Source organism: Lytechinus variegatus, chromosome 18 (assembly GCF_018143015.1).
Source record: "Lytechinus variegatus isolate NC3 chromosome 18, Lvar_3.0, whole genome shotgun sequence".
In the NCBI taxonomy this organism is placed as follows: domain Eukaryota; kingdom Metazoa; phylum Echinodermata; class Echinoidea; order Temnopleuroida; family Toxopneustidae; genus Lytechinus; species Lytechinus variegatus.
The window spans coordinates 23,111,785-23,133,644 of record NC_054757.1 but is presented as its reverse complement, the minus strand read 5'-3'; the positions used below and the strand labels follow the sequence as shown (position 1 = coordinate 23,133,644).

General features: G+C 36.0%; 1 protein-coding gene across 1 annotated transcript; it reads left to right on the top strand.

The window, feature by feature from the left end:
• Positions 1-2,813: 2,813 nt before the first annotated feature.
• On the top strand, positions 2,814-11,970 carry LOC121431690. Its single transcript, XM_041629343.1, has 4 exons — positions 2,814-3,383; positions 7,605-7,889; positions 8,266-9,207; positions 9,875-11,970. Exons 1-4 carry the CDS (start codon positions 3,138-3,140, stop codon positions 10,310-10,312), a joined length of 1,911 nt encoding a protein of 636 aa, XP_041485277.1. The 5' UTR covers positions 2,814-3,137; the 3' UTR covers positions 10,313-11,970.
• Positions 11,971-21,860: the final 9,890 nt, after the last annotated feature.

Genomic DNA, 21,860 nt, shown 5'->3' with positions numbered 1-21,860 from the left:
TATAAAATACCATTGCAATTGTTTTACTGATGTAAGGTCTTATCCTCTTAAGAAGATATAAACTTTTTACAGCTTTTGCCTTAACATGCTCTATTTGCTTATTCCAACTAAGATTCTCATCGATGAATACACCGAGGTATTTGCAAACACTTACTTTCTTAATAACCTTTCCATCAATTTTAATGGTAGGATTTTCGATTTCTTGATTCCACTTGCAAAGTCTCTGCTTACTGCCAATTACAATAGTTTCAGATTTATTAATATTAAGTGCTAGTTTGTTGCGTTTTAACCACAACGAGATGATATTCAAATCTTTATTGATTTTTTCATAAACTTGATAAGGGTTAGTACCTGTGTGAAATAAGCAGGTATCATCGGCGTAAAGAGCCAACTGAGTATTTTTCAGTAAGTTAGGTAAATCATTTGTGTACAAACAGAAGAGAATCGGGCCTAATAATGTACCCTGGGGTATACCGCAGGTTACATTTCTAAGGCTGGAAGAAACACCATTGACTTGAGTATATTGTTGTCTTTCGACATGTAAATAATTTTCAAACCATTTCAGGGCTATTCTATCAAAGCCATACATTTCCAATTTTTTAAACAAAATAGAGTGATCTACACTGTCGAATGCCTTTTTTAGGTCAATCATCACAACTCCTACGATTTCTCCCTTGTCAATAGCAGACATCCATTTATCAGTAACATTCAAAAGGGCACTCTGTGTAGAATACCTCGGTCTAAAGCCAGACTGGCATTGTGAAAAGATATCATTTTCTTCAAGATATTTGTATACCTGATTATAAACTATTTTCTCCATGACCTTAGCCAATACCGATATGACTGAGATTGGTCTATAATTGCTTAAAGAATTTTTATCTCCATCTTTAAATATTGGAGTTACTCGAGCAAGCTTCCACTGTTTTGGAACATAACTAACATTCACCATAGACAAACTAGACGAAGTGTTTGTTCCCTCTGTAGTTTACTTTACTCTTATTATATTATCAAATGTTATTTTCATTGTTTGTTTATATATCACCATCATCTTTAGCTTCAATATCATCATAACTACCGCCATCACCACCATCATCATCACCACCATCACCACCATCATCACCATCATCATCACCACCATCATCATCACCACCATCACCACCACCACCATCATCACCATCATCATCATCATTCTCATCATCATCATCATCATCATCATCACCATCATCATCATCATCATTTTCATCATCATGACAATCATCATGACAATCATCATTATGATCGTAAGTTATCATCATAACCATCATCATCACTGTGTTTTTTGTAATCATTGAGATCATTAAAACATATTCATATAGTCATAGTCACCATCATAACAATCATCGCTATCGTTATCGTAATCGTTACGAGGTTTTGTTCTTATCATTATATTTCATTTCATTTATTGTTTCTGCAACTTGTCATAGATAATACAAAGTGACAAAGAAAATAATACATAACAAAATATTTCACAATAATACAAAATGTGCATGGACAAGGTTGTATTTTCTATAACAAAGATTTATAAATGTTGCAGTGGTTGCCACTATTAGCTTGGCTTGACTTTGTGGCAACCCTCATCCTCATGATCCTCATTATCAAAATTATCACCACTATCATCATAATCATTATCATCATCATTCCTATCATCATCTTGGACCACCTCTACCACACATCACAATCATCATCATCATTGTCATCACCACCAGTATCATCGTCCATCATCATTATCATCACCATCATCATCATCATCATCATCATCATAGTCATCGTCGTCGTCGTCATCATCATCATCACCATTATCATCATCCATCATCATTATCATCAGCAGCAGCATCATTATAGGATTATTATCATCATAATGATCACCAACAATATCCTCCTCCTCCTCTTCATCATCATCCTTTTCATCGTCATCACCGTCATCATTACCATCATGATCATAATGATGATCGTCATCATAACAAAGGCCTAACATCATCAATTATTATCTTCATCTTAATCAATATCATCATGATTATCAATATCATCATTATCAATCATCATCATCATCACCACCATCATCATCATCGTATTCTCATTATCATCATCATTGTATTCTCATTATCATTAGGACAATCCGTATCTCAATGACCATCACAGTCATGGTTAAAATTATTCTCAAGATTACTATGAAAATCATCAAGGAGTTTATTTGTTTAATGTTGAAATCATTTACATAGGCCTACTGAGACGAAAGACCACCTAAATTCGTCATCATTACGATTTATTATTTTGTTTTGAATTTACAATTAATATTCATGACACTGTGCGGCTATTTTTTATTATTAATTTCATATTACTGCTATATGGTGAAAGTGGTATTTTAGTGTGTGAGAAATCTAGGGCTACGCGCATAGGCATATTGTCCACTAGAATATGTAGGTCCAATGTTCAGCAAAAGGGGAAAATGATTGACGAATTCACCCCCACAAAAGCATACGACATTAACATGATTCAATTGAGCTTTCTATGATTTACACTGGTTACTTCTAGACACGAGACTACTATAATTGATGAATAGTTCTGAGTTCATGACCTGTCCCCCTTTTCCGACACAACTATTTACTTATCCAGACACGTCCCTCCGCCTAGCACGGAATCCTATCCAAATCGTACACGGTGAACACGGACGACGAATCTCCCCCGTCTGGGCGAATGGACTCGTCCTATAAAATGTGTAGTATGGCAGCGTGCGACCATACGTGTAGGTGTGCTAATTTGCATTGGATTCGATGCATGAGAGGAGTGGAGAGAAAACGTGCATGCGAATCCAATGCAATGTGCCGTGAAAACACAGTTCGGTGTGTGTATGGCCTGTGTTGCGTTGTGTGTATGTGCGTCTAGACTAGACAATGTGTAAAGCACGGCTTAGAATGTCGCACACTGGCCACCGTTATATACTTATTGTAAAAAATATATAGAACCTGTGCGCCGATTTATACATTGCGGCATGCATGCACGGTACACACGGTAGGCTAGCTTGTCGTGCAAACCAAAATGGCAGGCATCACTTTCAAAGATGATCTGTTAGCACGTAAATAATTTTATATTTTAACACGATGCATCAGGGATCGGGGGCAGAGGACCCTGTAAAATGGAGTACGAGGTTGGTTCTGGCCTGGATGAGGTCATATGACGATAGCAGAGAAGAAGTAAAGAAGAAGATTTTGGAAGTGGTCGAAACGAATGATATCGATGGGTTGACGCTGAAGCAGCTCAGAGCAGACAGCGAAGAGATCCACACACTTTTTCCATCTCTAAAAGATCGACTTACTTTTAAAGCTATGCTCAGGGACATGTTCAAAGTGAGTATAAACCTTTATAACTTTAACCATTTTAAACACCAACAACAGCAACAAGTTCAGCGAAATGGATCGTGTTTACACGGCGACCATGTTGTCAATCGATTATGCATGTGTGTACATGATGAGAATGTTTTTACTGTATAAAACGGGTGTGTTACGTTATATGTTACTTCAATTAATGTACAAATGAAATATAATAGCCACACGAGGATATAGGCCTACTTCGTCTGGACACTTCTGTCATATATTTTCTTGGGCCTTTTCCCAGAGATAAATCATCACCGGCCTTGTATACAAACACATCTTATGATTGCACTTTGAACTATTGTCATAATTATGTCTAGTCATGTTTGCACTCTTCAATGCCCCGGCGATGCCCTCGCTGATACTAAAATTATATTGCAACAAAATAATGAAGTGAATTAAACAAACATCAAATTTCAGTCATGCGAAGTTTGGAACTACTTAGGGGTTCCGAAAACAAACCGGTACCTTTGTTTCTTTGACTTAACTTCGAAGAACGTGCATCGATCTAGATAACCGGCACCTTCCCCCCAAATCGGTACCCGTTGAACGCGCGGCCGGGGACCAAAACTTTCGACCAATCAGGAAGGCTCATTGCTTCTTGACTGTCTGCTTGTAAAATCACGAAGCCGTGATTGGTTAATCACCGATTGCGTTTTCCCGAGGGCGTTCCCCATCCAACGCAGGTGTTTTTTAAGGCGCCGTTAAGGGCTAGATAAATGTCAGAGAAGTGTAACTATTTATAACTTCTGAAGGTTTCCATGGCGAAGAAGAATAGTGTAGTAGGTTTCACGGTACACCATGTTTCTTTCTTAGGCTGCTTTTTCAAACTTTGCTGAGGACGACAAGAACACACTTGTCGAAACGTCGAGATTGGGTGGTCCTTTTCAGGACCAACATTTGCCCAAGAAAGATACATGGTGTACCTCCTACACTAAGTGTAAATATTGCACGAATTTTGTTTCTGCGGTGGAATGTCCCAATTTCACTTTTAATCAATGTTAATGTTCGGCTGTAATTGAGTTTTACTTGAAATAAGTATTTTATGTTAGGCCTAAAACAGAATATTTTGTTCGAGGTTAAGTTGCACTCATTCGATCGACCATAAAATGCGGGGGAAAGAAACGGGTTCGCTATTTTTTTTATGTACACTTGTTTTTCAGAACCAAAATATATAAATTCAATGTTATTTTTTAGTGAGAAAAATGTCAGTTATGGGTGAAGGATTTGCTCAAATGTGTATTTAATCACTTAAAAAAGTTAAAAATACATTTTGCGTACATTCTCTCTTGAACGATTTTATTTGTGCAGCGCAGCCGTAGCATGCAGCGAAGGTGTTCTAATAATAATAATAAAATTAATGAATTACCGACCCAGCTTTCTTAATTTGGGCTCATGCGGGCAACATAAAAGTTTCAGGCCTTACTGTTATTGTGTAATTTGCTAAAGACAGGCACTTTTAAGTGTGTGGTCAAAGTCAGTAAAATTTCTGGTACGCCTTAAGTGACAATTTTGTCATATGATTATTATGATATTTACTAACCTATTCTGATTTCATAATGATATTCATTAACTTTTTTTGTAATTGGACTATGGTTTTCAATAATCATAGGCCTACTCTTTCGAGTTTTAGTTCTTATTTTTTCAAGTTTCAAGTTTGTTTCATTTCTCAACTCAATACAAGATAAGAAATAATTGCACAGATATAAAATGATAACCATACAAATCAATACAATCTTATTTGTCAATCACAAAATAAATATATCTCTTTGATATGTAATTTTTTTTTAAGTTAAAGGGGAATGAAACCTTTGGAGCAAGTAGGCTTGTGTGGAAACAGAAAAATTAAAGAATAAGAACAAAGAAAGTTTGAGAAATATCGGACAAATAATGAAAAATTCATGAGCATTTGAATATTGCAATCACTAATGCTATGGAGATCCTCCCATTGGCAATGTGACAAGGATGTGTGATGGCACATGTGAACAACTTTCCCTTTGATGGACTATAAAATACCCTCAAAATGTCTCTCTTTGTTTTTTTTATGGTGATACAAACTCTTTACCCATAATGTATTCTTTAAAAATTTGTATTACATGCCCTCCTATAGAAAGAACACATGATCTACTGATAGATGTGATAAAAGAAGCAATTCAAGTGAAATACATACTAAAGTAATGGGGAGAGTTGTTCACAAGTGACATCATATACATCTTTGTCACATTGCCAATTTGAGGATCTCCATAGCATTAGTGATTGCAATATTCAAATGCTCGTATAACTTTCTCATTATTTGTCCGATTTTTTCAAACTTTCGTTGATCCACTTCTTTGATTTTTCTGTTTTCTAACAAGCTATTTTGCTCCAAAGGTTTCACCTAGCTCCTTTAAGAAAATATCTTACTATCAATTTATTTTCCAAGTATGGTATAAGGCTTAAGCTCTATATGAGCTACACACAGGCGAATTTGTGCAATTTCTGTGATTATTTTGCTTTCAGTGGGAATTTTCGTGAAATATTCATGTGTAGGCCTATTGTGTAGTATGTGCAAAGTCAATTTCATGTACTCAGCACAAAGGGCATGTTTAATGACGTCATGGTTACACATTTCGTTTTTTTTTTACCTTGGTCAGGAGCATATCGTGGAGAGGGGGGGGGGGGGAGGGGGGGGCACGTGCCTTCTTTGAAAACCCTTATCACTAATACATGTACCTTTAGTCACTTTTGCTCAACGGCGGCCGTACAGCAAGTCGAAAAACAGCCGTTTTATTCATTTTTAGTTGTTCAATAGCTGGTACAAAAAATGTTAAAACTGCTGTTTTCGACTCGCCTAAGGCCACCTTAGAGCGAAATGGCGTAAAAAAAATGCCGCGATTCGCGATAACCTTTTTATACCAATACCAGTCATTTTTGTGTGCACCCCCCATTGGTAAATCATGGATCCGCCCCTGCTTGGTAGTATAATACAATGAATGAGCAATAATATTTCCGATGCAGTCTTTATTTTTTCCCTTCTACTCTGTTAGGCGGAAGTATATACCGCTCTGCAATTAACGTCTACTGAAGTCTGAAGTGGTTGATCTTTCGATATGTAGATACGAAAGTGAAATTCATTATTGTTCTCATACATGTAGCTTGTATTTTAATTATTAGTATTTTATTTTTATTATCACTATCGTTACAAAAATAATCATTCTCATCATAATTGATATTAGAATTTGCCAGATTAAGGGGAATCGACGTTAGATAGAAGAATATGTTAATTGCGTAAAACATTAGGGCAGGTGACGTCCAAGGTCATGACCACCCCTACGAAATATGCAAATGTAATATAGAAATGAGGGGACTGTCGACACCGCCCACTCATTATTTCTTTGTACATTGTATGAAATATGGAATATAACAATTTTCTATAATTTTCTCCTCATTGCCATGTGAAACAAAATCTTTGTCCTCCCTGAGCTGGTGAAATACTATTGTTTTAACATTTATGGTTCAGTCCATGACTCTCGTCGACTCACTCATTTGCAATCACTGATTTGTGCATAATAACTGTTTTGTGAAAAAAATAATCGAAACTTTAAAATGCCGTAACTTCAGCATTGTGCTTGTTTGAGTTTTCTCTATTGAAAATCTACATTTTTCTGGGATGGACTGTGCCTTTAAGGGGAACCCATCAATTGGGAAAAAAAGAATTCGTCTATAAATATTTGGTGAAAAGTAATGTTAATATCACATTATTGACTTTTTCCATCATCATTAATATTGTCACCATCACCGTCCCTGTATTTATTTATTCATTTTTTGCATTATGAGCTTCATTAATACAGTGAGAAAGAAATAGAGAATGAAATAAGATGTGAGAATGAAGTCCACAATGATGAAAGAGCCAAAAGCTGACAAATGAATGTTTTTGAGCATGGATTACTCTCCTTAGAAAAACTCAACTACGAAGAAAAAGAGATATGGAATATAATGGAAAGTAAAAGAAGGTAACCGAATTGGGGGGGGGGGGTCAAATATGAAAGGGAAAAGAGAATGAACGTTTATCTAGATATAAATAGAGGGATTATACATTTAACAATGAAGTTGTTATATAACGTAATTAAGTTTGTAATGGATAATAGATAATTTTCGTTATATTCTTTGTTTTATAGTCATTGTGAATTATAATTATAATATAATTGTATTTTTTAGGATGCACGATGTTCACATTGTCATAGCAACGGGGCATCCATTGGTAACACGTGTAACCATGAACCTCCAGCGCAGAAACCAACACAAGCCACGCCCCACATACCACAACTCAGCTCCAAAACAATTCACACCACTCAACCCGTAGCCAATCACAGGAGTGCTGCAAGCCACACCCACATTGAAGAGGCCAATCACAAGCCGTCTAGTCACGTGTCACGCACGTCACCGCTGTTGTCGCCACGCCCACATACACTACCTCGCCAGGACTCAAAGGAAAATACACAGGTATGGGAAATTCTAGGAATATTTCATCTAAAAATCTCGTTTTTTGAAAAATCGTTGAAAAGACTGATTACGCACCTTCAGGATGAGGCAAATGAAGTTTGAATTATTCCCAGGAAAATAGAAGATAGATAATACACTTTTTTGTTTAAATAATAATACATCCAGCGTCTAATTGATCAGTAGATACTGCTTATTGGTTTCTGAATTCACATGCCTTCTTTTTTCTTTTCTTTTCATGCAACTCAACTTATTGTAAGGGTAAATAATTTTTCCTTCAATTTGTATCATTATCATGATATACCACCTTCAATATTATTGTACAATGATTTGGAGATCAATTATGGAATTATAATATTTTTCTTTTGTCTGTGTACAGAGTGTCCATCCTGATAACGGTCCACCCTCTAGCTCCCGATCCAAGATGCCCCCTCTTGCTGTTGCCATGGTACCTAACGCACAGCCCGTAATATCACCAAGAGAGCGCGAATTAAACTCCGCACAAATGCATCGTTACATACCTCCTCAAGGCGTCCATGGCAACCAGATGATACCTCACGGTGGCCCTGCCGTCTCCTTCCCGTTTGCTCCTATTGCCGGACAGTTCAATGTAACTGTAGCCAACCAGGCCCTCGCCGCAGCTCTTGCCGCACGAGCATTGCCGCATCAGCAACCGTATCAGCAGCATCAGCAATCCATTGCTCATGCCACGGCTACAGCTACAACGTCCGGGTCCAGTCAGGCGTCAACCTCAAGACCAACAATGCTCCCAATACCAAATCACCACCACCACCACCGAACCGTAGCGGCGGCTCCAGCCTCTGCCCCGCCACCTCCCCCACCTACCGTTACTCAGCGCATTGTCGAGATTCTGTCTAAAGACGATAAGGACCTGTCTGCCGCATCTACCTCAACGTCCAGTCCTAGCGAACATCCGCAGAACTCTCAAGAACCGACCTCAACCCAAGTCCCTGTCACCATGCCGCTGATAGGAAGTAGAGGGCGTCCCGCCACCAAGGGTGCCATCCGCTCCGCCAAGATCTCGCAGAAATACAAGAAGATTATCCAACGGATGAAGTCTGCTCACAAGCAAGTGATCGAGATCCCCTACCCTGCGCCCTTGCCTAGCTTCTCCCAGCTTCTCAGGCAGCAGATTGGACGAGGGAACATCGCTAACTTCCGATCGCGTTTTACGTACGAGTGCGCCCAGTATTACATGAGCCTCAACCCAACACCAAGCCATACAGAGTATCGTAACATCAGCAAGACCATCGTTGAGAACTTCCCAGTCCTGTCATCTCCCGATGAAGATGTACCATGGGTAAAACTAACTTAACTCTTCATTTATTATTTTCTCTCTTCCATCCGTTTATATTTCCTCGTATACCTCTGTTTTTTTCCCACTTTGCTTACCTTTTTTCTAATATCTTTATCCTCTAACAATTATTTCTTAGGTAAATAGGTAATGATTAAATTCTGACTAAACGAAGGTTGTTAATCTAGGAATCTTAAAAAACTTCTCTCATGTCCATTCATAAAGTTTTTTTTTAACCCGACCTGGATAATGTTTTTTGCGCCGGCGTGGCGGTGGTTTAAAGCCAGTTAATCAATTGTGCTAATAATTTGTACATTTAGCACTTTAAGGCGTGGATGCGAATTCTTACAAATTTCAACATTGCTCTTTCATTTGCCAGATTCTAAATTTGGTGCAGTTATTTTTTTGTTAGTATCGGGTTGAATCTTATTTAACATGTTTCATTTTTACAAAATGAATGGTATTTTTTTAATTGAACTTCGTTGAACCTAATACAATAAAAAAATTCCTTTTAGAAAATTGGATTGAATTGGGATGAATCGCTTTCATTATGTTTAAATTACTACATGATCATGTCTCCCATGTAAGAATAATATACCTAGGGAAAATCATATCCTATAATCTTCATGTAATTTATTATCTATATTCTCACCACTTCTGTTGCATTTCCCAGAGAAAGTTTAACAACCAACTCAGTCAAGCTATCCGCAACATCCGTCGTCAACTTCGTAGCGTGCCAAACTCCGGTTATCCGCCTGCGCAGAAGCGTAAGTATTGGCGAAATCTCGCATCACAGTTCATGTGCAACACCCCCAATGGGATGACAACACTGAGCCAGCTTACACAGCAACAGCAGGAGCAATTAGGTCTCGTGGGGACGTCGGGTGAACACAGCAACAACAATGACGACGATGATGATGACGACGACGACGATGATGATAACATCATTATTCTGAAGGAAGAAGATGATGAGGATGATGGTGATGACGATGAGAGGGGTGATGGGAGAGATGGAGAGAACGGTGGCGGCGATGCGGACGATGGACCCTATGAAGATAGCGATGATGACGACAGTGTAGTACCCGCTGAGTGGTCTAACAAGCGTGAATAGACCATCTCGATGATGATGACGACGATGCAGTCTCGGCGCGCGTGTTGCCATCAGCTACATGTATACCTCCATGGTAAGGTTTTCTAGAGTGTGTCTGACTTTCAGAAGTCAGATCAAATTACAAACGGGTTTAATCAACTTACGGAACTCGAAAGGCCTTTATGTGCGCGGATGAATTAAGTTGATTTATTGTTTGCGGCGTACGATATACTATATACCTCAAAAACTACGTGGACATTTATTTAGTTACGCGATCTGCGATCCGAGTACGCTGATTTGGTAAACTTTCTTTGTTACGTCATCTGGCGGTGTCGCCGCTGCTTTGTATATAATAAGTATCGCATTTAAAACTTTAAAAAGAAATGCTAAACTTTTTTTACGCAGCTTAGAATATTGCAGCTTGAATATTTTGTACAGTATAGCCAAATATATTATTGTATCATAGTCTATGTTAAGTACCTATATTATTGTAGAGAAAGCTCAGCTGATGTGTTTACTTAACATGCTGCTGTATTACGATGTCACAAAATGTCTGCATATTTCATTGCTGCTTTAAATTTATGAAAACCGACGAAGCAACTGATTTTTATTCTTCAACATTATGATGCACCTGATTATGTAAGTATAGATTGTAAAAATTATTTAAAAAGAAATACACACTAAGTAGATATGGTTTCACAGACCTAAACAATTATTATACAATCATTTTTTGTGAGTATAAAACGTGTTCATTTTGACCTGCGATTATTTTATTTCTTTGAAACCTGGAGCGTGGAAAAACTCCTCTAATACTATAGTAATTATGCTGCATTGTGGGAGACCGATTAAAAACTTTTGACAAAGAAACTGAAAGCGTTATAATAAGAAAGTAGTTTTATTGTAATCATGGAAATATCACATTAAGATATATATTTAAAGATTTGTCTGAAGTTACATGTATGACCATGTAAAATTTAATATGGTAAATTCAAATTATTTTTCATAGAATTTTAGTCTTATTATTCTTGTACAGATATACAGGACATCGATGAAAGGACTTAAACTGAGAGGATTAAAATGCTTGACTCTCACAAAACTCTTTAATTCTAAATTCATCCAGTATCTGCGATTGATGTTTGAATGATTGACTTTGCAAATATGCGTGGCAACGTTTATTTTTCAGCGTTGCCTACGAAAAAAGTCATTTATTGTTGTCTACAACTATATATTGAAACATGCTACGCATGTAACCCACCTCGGGTCATTTTAATCTCACCCACATACAGTTATACTGAATCAGATATAGACATCTAAAAATATGAGCTCTATTGCTTGCGGGGACACTGCAGTCTGTTGGTGTTTTTAAGTCGATGAAAATTTTGTCATTTGATTTGACTTGAAACGAAGCATAATTATTTCATTTTAAAGTCGATGTTCATTATGTGTAACCATCATCGTTCAAAAGGGGCAATTTTATACGTTCGCGAATATGAAATACACACGACTTTGATTTTTTTTTGTCATGAGCTCTTACTTCTAATCGAAAAAAAATTAGTTTCAAAACAGAAAAGGCTGTGTTTTTCTTCCCTTTATCCTGTAGGTTGCAATGTCTTGTTTTTGACTTGGTAAACGTGGACGTGTTGCGAGTGATAATTTTGATGGTTTAGCGAATGATGTACTCAGAATGCGAAAAATAGAGATATTCAATGCCACGTTTCGCCGGCTTCTGGAAAAAAAATGGAGTAATAATGACTGAAAATATCCTTGAAACATCGCTAAAATAGGGTTCAAATGTTGTGTTGTTTCATGCAGTCACACACTTGAATACAGAGTGACAACACTGGGCACAGCAGTATAATGAAATCGCCAACACTTAAAAAAATGGGTAAAATGTTTACCACCACGAGGGTAATTACCCGTCCAATCAATTTTGGGTTGTGTTTTACCCAAAGCGGGAAGCATATTGTCCAGTTAGGTTAAAAAAGCATCAATTACTTTAGAATGAGCAAAATTTTCATCGCACTGGATAAATGAATTAAAATGCCCAAAAGAAAATGCCCAATGTTGGTTGGACACACTCTTGTAGCACTTTTACCCAATATTTTATAGAAAATACTTGACTGTTGCAATGAAAATTACCAGTCAAAATCACACCACATTATTACTGCATCCATGTAAAACATGTTATAACAAATAGAAATTGCTCATAAAGCTATCGAGTGGTGTTGTGATTGGCTGACTTGTCGTAGGTTTTATGAAACTAGACCAAGATGCCAGAGTTTTGAATTGAAACATCCTCATTTTAAGAAGAAAAATATAACTATTTAATATTCATAAAAGACATAATGATTTATGATAGTTTTCTTTGTTTTAAAGAATGTAATGTAAACAGTATGAAATTGATGAACTTTATAATTGATGTAGGCGAGTGAGGCAGGATACAAGTAAGAATACATTGTAAGATGTCAGCTGATGATTGATCATGTGACAGTTTGACAAGTCATATTTCATATGAATCGACAAGGGAAAATGCTGCGGAAACTAAATTTGATAAATGCTGCCTGAATGTTTATGTTCTTTAGTAGTAAAAGATAGTCGTTCACATTTATAATATTCATTTATGTGTTTTTTTTGTATGCTTGCAACGGTAGCGATTTTGGATTTGCTAACTTTTCTGACGATTGTTCGCAAATGCTTGCGAACGTTTGTTCGTGATATCATAATCTTCAGTCTATTTGCGAATTTTTTTTTTTAAGGACAAAATATGTTTGCAAAACGTTCGATGCATATTTTATTCAGTTGGTCGACTCAAGACCCTTGTGATCACGTGGTACGAATTTTTCTTTTTGCGAAGTTCTGGGACTGTTTCACGATCCCAAATTTCCTACGTTCGCAAGCATTTGTCGTGTAGTGAGATACCATCTTTATATTCTGAATCAACACTTTTAATTTTCAATTGTTTTCACTTATTTGGACCGAGTTTTTTGGTTGAAAATCTTAAGGTGGTATGAGTTACGACAAAGATTAATATCTGCACCTCAGTTTCAACGGTTTTACAATGTTTCGTAGTGATAGAGTTCACCATTTTCGTAAGTGCTGAAGTATTGAAGGTATTGTTTAACTTTGTTAGCAGCCAATTTTAGAAATTCTCAAACCAAGATGAAACGTGTGTACAAGTGCATGTATTAGAACTAATAAACCCTGAAAACAACCATTATTGAGAAAGAAAAACTAAAGCTACAAGGCAAACCCCGATTTTGTAAATAGGTGTCTTATAGACGCGCCTAAATAGTACACATAAGTGTATGGGATGAAATTAAGATGGTGTTTCCGGTTACTTTATATTTCAATTTTTGACGTACTAAATAATTATTTTCGAACGCAATTTTTTCTTGGCTTCATTTTTGTAACATATCACAGACACAGGTGACAAATGTGACCTTCTAGCTCAGATTTTTAAAAGTCAAACCAATGTTAACCAATCACTTTAAAACCTTTTTTATTCTTTATCGTATTTCGTAAAATAAATTCTTCACTAAAAAAAGTTGGAGAGTGTAGTCTCTCTCACACATCACTATTGCATGCTGAAATTTGATATACTATTTTGCTGGCCATTCGTTTTCAATTATCTATTCATAAAAATATACATAAATCACCGCTGCATTTTGCCAACAATCATTCATGTAATGCAATTTTTTTAATGAAAAAATGCTAAGTTTGGACTTGAAACTTTGCTACAAATACAAATAAGCATATCACTCATTCTCTTCTATTTCTATGTCTTTGTATTTTGCTGCATCAAATTATTCTGTAAATATTTTGTAAATATAAAATCTTTTGTACTCATTTAGCTACACTATACTTGCAGCTGTTTACCTCGTGTTGTCATGTAACATTTTTTTTTTAATCTACTCGCTTTCTTTTTTGACTCTCGTATATCTCGTATTATACCATATTCGTAGTATTTCTTGAAGTCGAATCATATTTGAAGTTGTTTGATATCTTTGTTCATAGAACTGGTCTGTAAAGATAATGTATAATTTAGATACAAATCGTCATAATTTATATAGTCTTGTTATCTGACAAAGTATTATTGTTCCTATTTTCATTTTGATTTGGATGTAAAATCTGTACAGGCATTGAGTTTAAAAAACGTTTAGATATTTGCATGGGCAATACCAGCACTTTAAGTGTCATATCAATATCGAATTTGATTACATTACACTGTAAAAACTGCAGTCTTAAAACTGACACCAATTGGTGTTAATAGAGGACCACACCCTGAGGTGTTAAAATTACACCCTAGAGATTAAACATAACACCAAAGAGTGTAAATGTAACAACAAAAGGTGTTGTAATAACACCTACAGGTGTAAAACTAACACCACCAATTTAACACCGGTGTAAAATAACTGGTGTGGTCCTCTATGTACACCGGTTAACACCACAGTTTTTGCTGTGTATAGACGAATATTATTCTATGTCGGAAACATTGCAAACGTAAGGTTTTAAACGTAACTGCCGTGTGTTTATTGACCTTTTAAAAAAATAATTTGAATCTTTATCGATGCCTGCATTTGTGAACGTATAATTTCCGTATTTCATTATGAAGGTTGGTTTCACTAATTAAAGACGAAAGTAAGCTACATTTTTAAGAACGGAACATGATTGTTTTAAGTTTAAAACACCTCACTATCAAGAGGCAAATGATACATCATTGGTATATTATTCTACATATCGTGTATTTATGCTTAAAGATTCTCTGAAAGAAAGTTTGTTGTTGTTGTTACTTTGAATAGGTAAAAAGTCAGTTTTTACTATTATTACTTTGTTAACATGCTTTCCTTTCTTTATAAAACAGAATTATTTCTTTGTTGAGTCTAAAAATCAGTTTGGAAAAGTAAAAGGAAAGAAGGAAAGAAAAGTTCTCAGGAAATCGTGCCAGACCACCTCTCCTGCCCTGTATCTGCATATTTTATTATTTTTGTATGCTTATTTTTTTTTATTTTTTTTTCAAATGAAAGTAATATTCGGATTTTTTTTCGTAGGTAATTTGTTCGTTTATGATCTTCTCAAACTATTTCCGGTATCTGAAAAAGGTGCTATTTTTTTAATATGCAGGGATTTAAATATCGTAAGTATAATTTACATCAGGATTTTAATCTAAATATATACATATATATACCTCGGAGGCCCAGACTATTCATGTGATATGAACATTGTACATGGATGGTGGCACTCAGGCCGCGATAGAACAAATGTATGCGGGTTCAGGGCGCACAATATGGTGCATCCCCCCCCCCTTCCAAAAGAACTTCTACTCCCCTCTCGAGTTCCTGTAACTCTACTCCCCTCTGATTTGAAGCGCCCTCTTTTAACGCGGGGATGTATATATGTCCCCTTTTTTTAATGAATATTTTATGGCGCTTAACAACTTTTTAGTTGCGAAATTTAGGTCTTTTTGGCAGACGTAACCCTCTTTTTTTACCTGTAAAAACCAAATCAATATTTTTTTCCATGTGCACCCCTCTCATTTATGACATTCTGTATCCACCCCTCTGCATGGTGAAAAGATGACTTAACCCAGTAAAGTATTAAAAAAAAAAATCTCAATCGTTATTAAGGTGATTGATATTGATGTCTATAATTTTGTATGATTGGTATTTCTTCATGGAAGGTTTTCCTCGTAAATTGCTGCATTTGTATTTTGACCTTTGACATTGTTTTGATTTAAATTTGTAATCCGCGCAGCTCATTGCTCGAAGCAGTTGATTGATGGAAATTGAAGAAAGGTATGATTACTTAAATTGTGTTATCATGTATAAAAAAAATGTTCTATTACATAATTGTATTTGGCAGCTCTATGAATAAAGTTTACTGGTGAAATAATTGTGTTTGTTAACAAGAGTTTTTATTTCTGAGGAATGTTTTGCTCAGCGAAGAAGATCCAGAATGGAAATACAGATTACGCATCAACACAAAGTAAGTAAATTCAGTCATTTTCAAAATTTTAGTGGAAGAATTGGTTTATATTCATCTTGTCTATTTGGTCAATTAACTTCTCAGATCGTCGAATACAACAAATCTCTTTGGTCTAGTTACAATTTGGTCAAATTGCCGTTTGGTCTACTAGTGTAATTTCTATGTAGTGTAATGCCCATGCAGTTGGTCAAATTTCCACATCACTGAAAATTTGTTCAAGGTAATAATAACCATTTTATCATGTTTTTTTTTATACACCTGGGGGGTGTTTCACAAAGATTTAAGTATGACTTAGGTCGCACTTAAATCTCGACGCGTACATGATATGCAACGCACAATCTTATTGATCAATACGCAGTAGTGCGCGTCATCTTGGCATGATCTGACCAATGCTGTCATGCCTTTTATACTGCGCGCAACTAGACATTTAAGTGCGACTCTAAGTCATACTTAAGTCTTTGTGAAACACCCCCCAGAACCAAGATGCAAAACAGTAATTTTATCTCTTATCTTGTGAACCTGTTTAAATATGTGTGAATAATAAGAATAATTACGATGGTAGTTGATTAGGATGATGGTGATGATGATGGTTGGGGCATCATGGTCTAATGGTCAAGACACTCGTCTTTAAATGTGAGGGATGTGGGTTCGATTCCCAACCAAGGTATGTTTTACCTCAGCAAGAAATTCAATCACGATATGGTGCACTCGACCCATGAGGCAAATGGTTAGCAGCAGGAAGTAATTCCTCAAAAAGATGTGAGCACCGGAATCGATACTAGCTTAGCAGGGGTAATATTGGCGCACCTTGAGCACATAACAAGATGGATACATGTGCTATATTAGTAATATATTACTGGTTATGATGACGATAATGATGAAACTGACAATATTAGTTACGATACAATGACACATTGGTAAGGATGGTGATAATGATAGTGGTTGTATGATGATAATGGTGATGATAATGATGATGAAGAAGATGATGAGAAGGATGATGATGATAATGATGATGATAATGATGATGATAATGATGATGATGGTGAAAATGATAATGATCACGTTACTTTTTAAAACTATCGAAGCTGCTTCTTAACTCGGTGTTTAAAAAAAAAGAGTATTGACAGAAGAAACGTTCGCAATAGGCAAATGATATGCACCTCGGAGACCCTTTAGGAAGTAAAGGGGTATGAAAACTTGCTCCTAATCAATTTCTGAAGCTTGAGTCCTCCCACCCCCCCCCCCCCCCCAAGTAAATAAGTTAAGCACACCAATCTATAGAGATTTGGCGACATGTCGTTTTACGCTATTTAATGTAGCTCTACACGAGATTCTGACGAGGCCCTCTAATGATGAAAAATAAAATATTGTCAAAGTACAAGCTGATTTAAAAAATACCATTTGGTAAATCAGGTATATGCTCTTGAAAATCAGAACGAGTATTAAAAAATAATAAAAGGTGAAAAGAAAATATTGTAAGCCTGTTATCAAACGTATCTTGATGCTACAAAAAGACCTGTATAGGTCACGATACGCAAAAGAGATATTAGTACCTGATTTCCCCATTTTCAAAATGCTCCGTTACTTCGATGAAAGAATTTGCTACTTTTCATTTCGATATTAAAGCAATTTCAGTATATCTGTTAGTTGAGGCACTTTAAGCGCTATTTTTTTCATATGCATCTTTTCGTTTACTTTCTTTTATCTGCATTCCAATCATCGTTGATCTGTAGCAGATCATTGATAATTCACAAAAGTCATGTTTGTACAAGACGAAAGAGGACGCTATACCGTCAAACATGAGTTGAGCATTGACACCCCCATAACTATAGTTCAGTTTAAAGGGGAATCCAGCCTTGGCCATAAAATGTTGTGTTGGGAAGGAGAAAAATAAATTAAACAGAATGGTGAAAGATTGAAAGAAATTGGACAAGCAATAAGAAAGTTATAGCTGCTTTAAAATTGAGATCACTAATACTATGTAGATTTCAAATTGGCAACTGGGTAAGTAAATTATGACAAGGGGCAAGGACAACTTTCCCATAGGCCATGTACTTTATTATCAGGGATTTGTGGTTTTCTCCTAAGTACCCATTCCCCTGGGGCAGTAATCTAAATATAACCCATGTAGTATATTGTTTTATGTCCTCATGAAAGAAAAATATAATTTGAAATAAAACTTTTGGGAAAAATGACATTTTAGCCATAATATGTATTGGAGTACATGGAAGAGTAGTCCTTGCCTTACATCACTATGAAATCCCATATGCGGCCAATTTGAAATCTCCATGGGTATAGCGATTACCAATATTTACAACTTTTAAAAATTCATATCTTTCTTTTTGTTTGTCCAATATTGTTCAAACTTTCACCTATCAACTTGTCTGATTTTTCTTTTCCTTATAAAAACAAGTTTTTATTTGGGTTGGATTCCCCTTTAACAATATTTGCGTTACAAGTGTATTGATCAGGGTTTTTATTGGGGGGGGGGTGACCCCAAAAAATATCAAAGTAAAGGATGTTAATCACATCATCCAATGAATTTTAGCTTGCATATAGATTATCTTTTTGATCTGATCTTGTTTTTCCAGTCATTCTACTCCTTGTCCTTTGTTATCTTCGTATGAACAAAGATTTAACATTGCGCACCAAACAGATGGAAATGTGATTCTTAAGTTAAGGCCAAAAATATAATTTAGAAGAAAAAAATTGGCCCTCTAAATGTTTGGCTTATTGTAAAAATTTCCGTGTAGTTTTGTTTAGCGGGTCATTATTTTATTAACTCCGTAACTAGAAACTTGTCAAGGCCAACTGTATATTTTTTAAGATTGTGAATATTACATTAAAAAAAACTTATGCTCAATAAAAAGTGCTTTCTATGACTACAACGTATCTTATAATATTCAGATGCAGGCCAGGAAGGTCAATGACAATAAAAGATCCAAAATGCATTTTTCTTTATTTAGAGAGGGCAATGAGAAGGCATGGATGGGGAGGAGAAAAAAAATGTCCGAGAAATTGTTAAAGGAGACAGGTAAAAAATCAGAAAGTTGTATTGATGAAACAAAATTCTGTGAAATTTCTGACTGAATATATTTTTTTTTTTCATTTATTGGTTTCTGCAACACTTTTTCATGAACATATTAACAAAGAAAATACAATAATAATATACATATAACTGACAAGCAAAACATACAAAAAAATAAAAAATAATGCATTTTCTATTAAAACATCGATTATTAGAAGGTTGCAGGGGTTGCCACTATAAGCTGAGCTTGACTGCCACTATAAGCTGAGGTTGACTGCGTGGCGTGGGGATTGCATCAGGATGATCGCTCAAGCTTATTATCTGAAATCAAATACCCTTATACAAAATATAGATATCAATAGGGAAGTCCATGGCGCTAATGACTCAAATTACTTTCTTTAATGAGGGGCAGATGTCTTTAAAAAAAAATGAGTTCGAAAAATTACTTCAACAAATGGAGGCAGTGTGCTCCAAATCAGTATTTTGGAAAATGGCAATGAATATCCCCGTAAGTATATTTTTGATGTTGAAATGTTTCAATTTGTTAAAAGGGCATATCTGATCAAAGACGATGTTACAATCAATTAATCTATAGAGTAAGTTCCGGAGTAAGTTTCGATTGAAAAAAAGGTTATTACAACATACCGACGATAGTTTTGAATATATTCAATGATGTGAAGATCAAGATTACACGTCATTCCGTCAGAGACTGGATTAGGGGGGGGGGGGGGGTCAAGGGGGCTACCATCTAGAAGGAAAAAAGTAGTAGAAATAACATTATTATTAGCATGGACCGTTGGGAGAAAAAAAATCATAAGTGAAGTGGCTACCCTTGTTACGACGTTCTCCTCCTCCTCCTCATTAGTATTTTAGGAAGTCATAGAGGAAAACGAACGTCGGAAAGAAAAAATAATAGTATCGTTAATACAGACGTATGTAACTAATAATTAGACAAGTAATGTCACCTTTAGATTGCTCCCTTACCCCCTGTCAACACAATCTTTGCGCCGCTTCTGGGTGTTGAATGTTCATATCTTCTAATCACCATGCAGGTGAGTGTTTCATAAAGCTGTTCGTAAGTTAAGAGCGACTTTAAGAACGACTGGTGAACCTTTCTTATACGCGCAAAACTATTCACCAGTGAACATTTAATGGTGAATATCATTTACCACAAGAAAGGATCACCAGTCGTTATTAAAGTTGCTCTTAGAGGACAAGTCCATCCCACCAAAAAATTGATTCGAATAAAAGGAGAAAAATCCAACAAGCATAACAATGAAGATTTCATCCAAATCGGATGTAAAATAAGAACGTTATGACTTTTTAAAATTTCGCTTAATTTCACAAACAGTTTTAAAAAAATGAAAATGAAAGTTAGATACACATCCTGGTCGATATACAAATTGGCAGACTGATGACGTCATCCACTCACTATTTCTTTTTTATTTTATCATAAGAAACATGAAAAATTCTAATTTTCTCCTCATTCTCATGTGAAACAAATTTTATTGCTCTCTGAACATGTAGAATTATTAGAATTACCATTATTTTAACTGTTTATGGTTAAGTCAAATGTTAAGTTAAATGGATCGTGTCCTGTCGTAATTATAAGGGGCCGCGGAACGGTTTTTAAAGTGGGGGGGGGCTGACCATGCTAAGAATCACAATCATATGGTCATTAACGGCGTGTTGGCTCAGTTGGTAGAGCGTCCGTCTCACAACCGGGAGGTCGGGGGTTCAAACCCCGGCTGCGTCAGACCAAAAGAAGTTAAAAGATAGGAGTTGCTGCTACCCTGTTTGACGTTCAACGTTTAAAGGGATAGACCCTCGTCGATCTGGCGCTGCACAGCGGCAGCCGGGCCCACGATCAATTCGGCAAAGCAAATTTTCCGAGTATTTCATTTCATGTCTATTTCGAACAATAAATCATGGATTTTTATTTTTATTTTTTGGGGGGATTTTACGTTTTTGAACACGGCCCCTGATTACGTAGGCCTACATAAAAAAAGTAAGAACTAATTTTCTAGTCAGAAATTATGTGTCCTTGTAATACTGCACCAAAATATTAAAGTATGATTGAAGTAACAGCTATAAACCAACCGGGCGATCAGTTTGTTTTTAAGTATGACTGCCTCCATATCCGGGGCCATATCCCCCTCTCTGTTATAAAGAAACGGATTAATAATTGGAATACTTTGGGCCTAACTACCATTCATACGTTAGGTAATATACTAACAACATATTAGGCATCTTATACTTGGCTTATAATGATATAGTAAGATGTAATAGTAGTAATATATCCCTCTTACACGGTTTATAATCATACTATTCTACCTTCCACACAATTGCAGGTACCTGTAAGGGACCTGCAACCTGTAATGGGAATCCCATCATCGTTTTCAACGCAAAGCCAATGTTCCTCCATTATACAAGATCAAAGAGCGTAGCTAAAATTGACCTGGGTCAAATTACAAGGGATCTAGATCTCCCATTCAATTGTTGCATAAATTTGAATGAAAAAAAAAATGAGAAAAAAAATACTGACAGGAAACCAAAAAA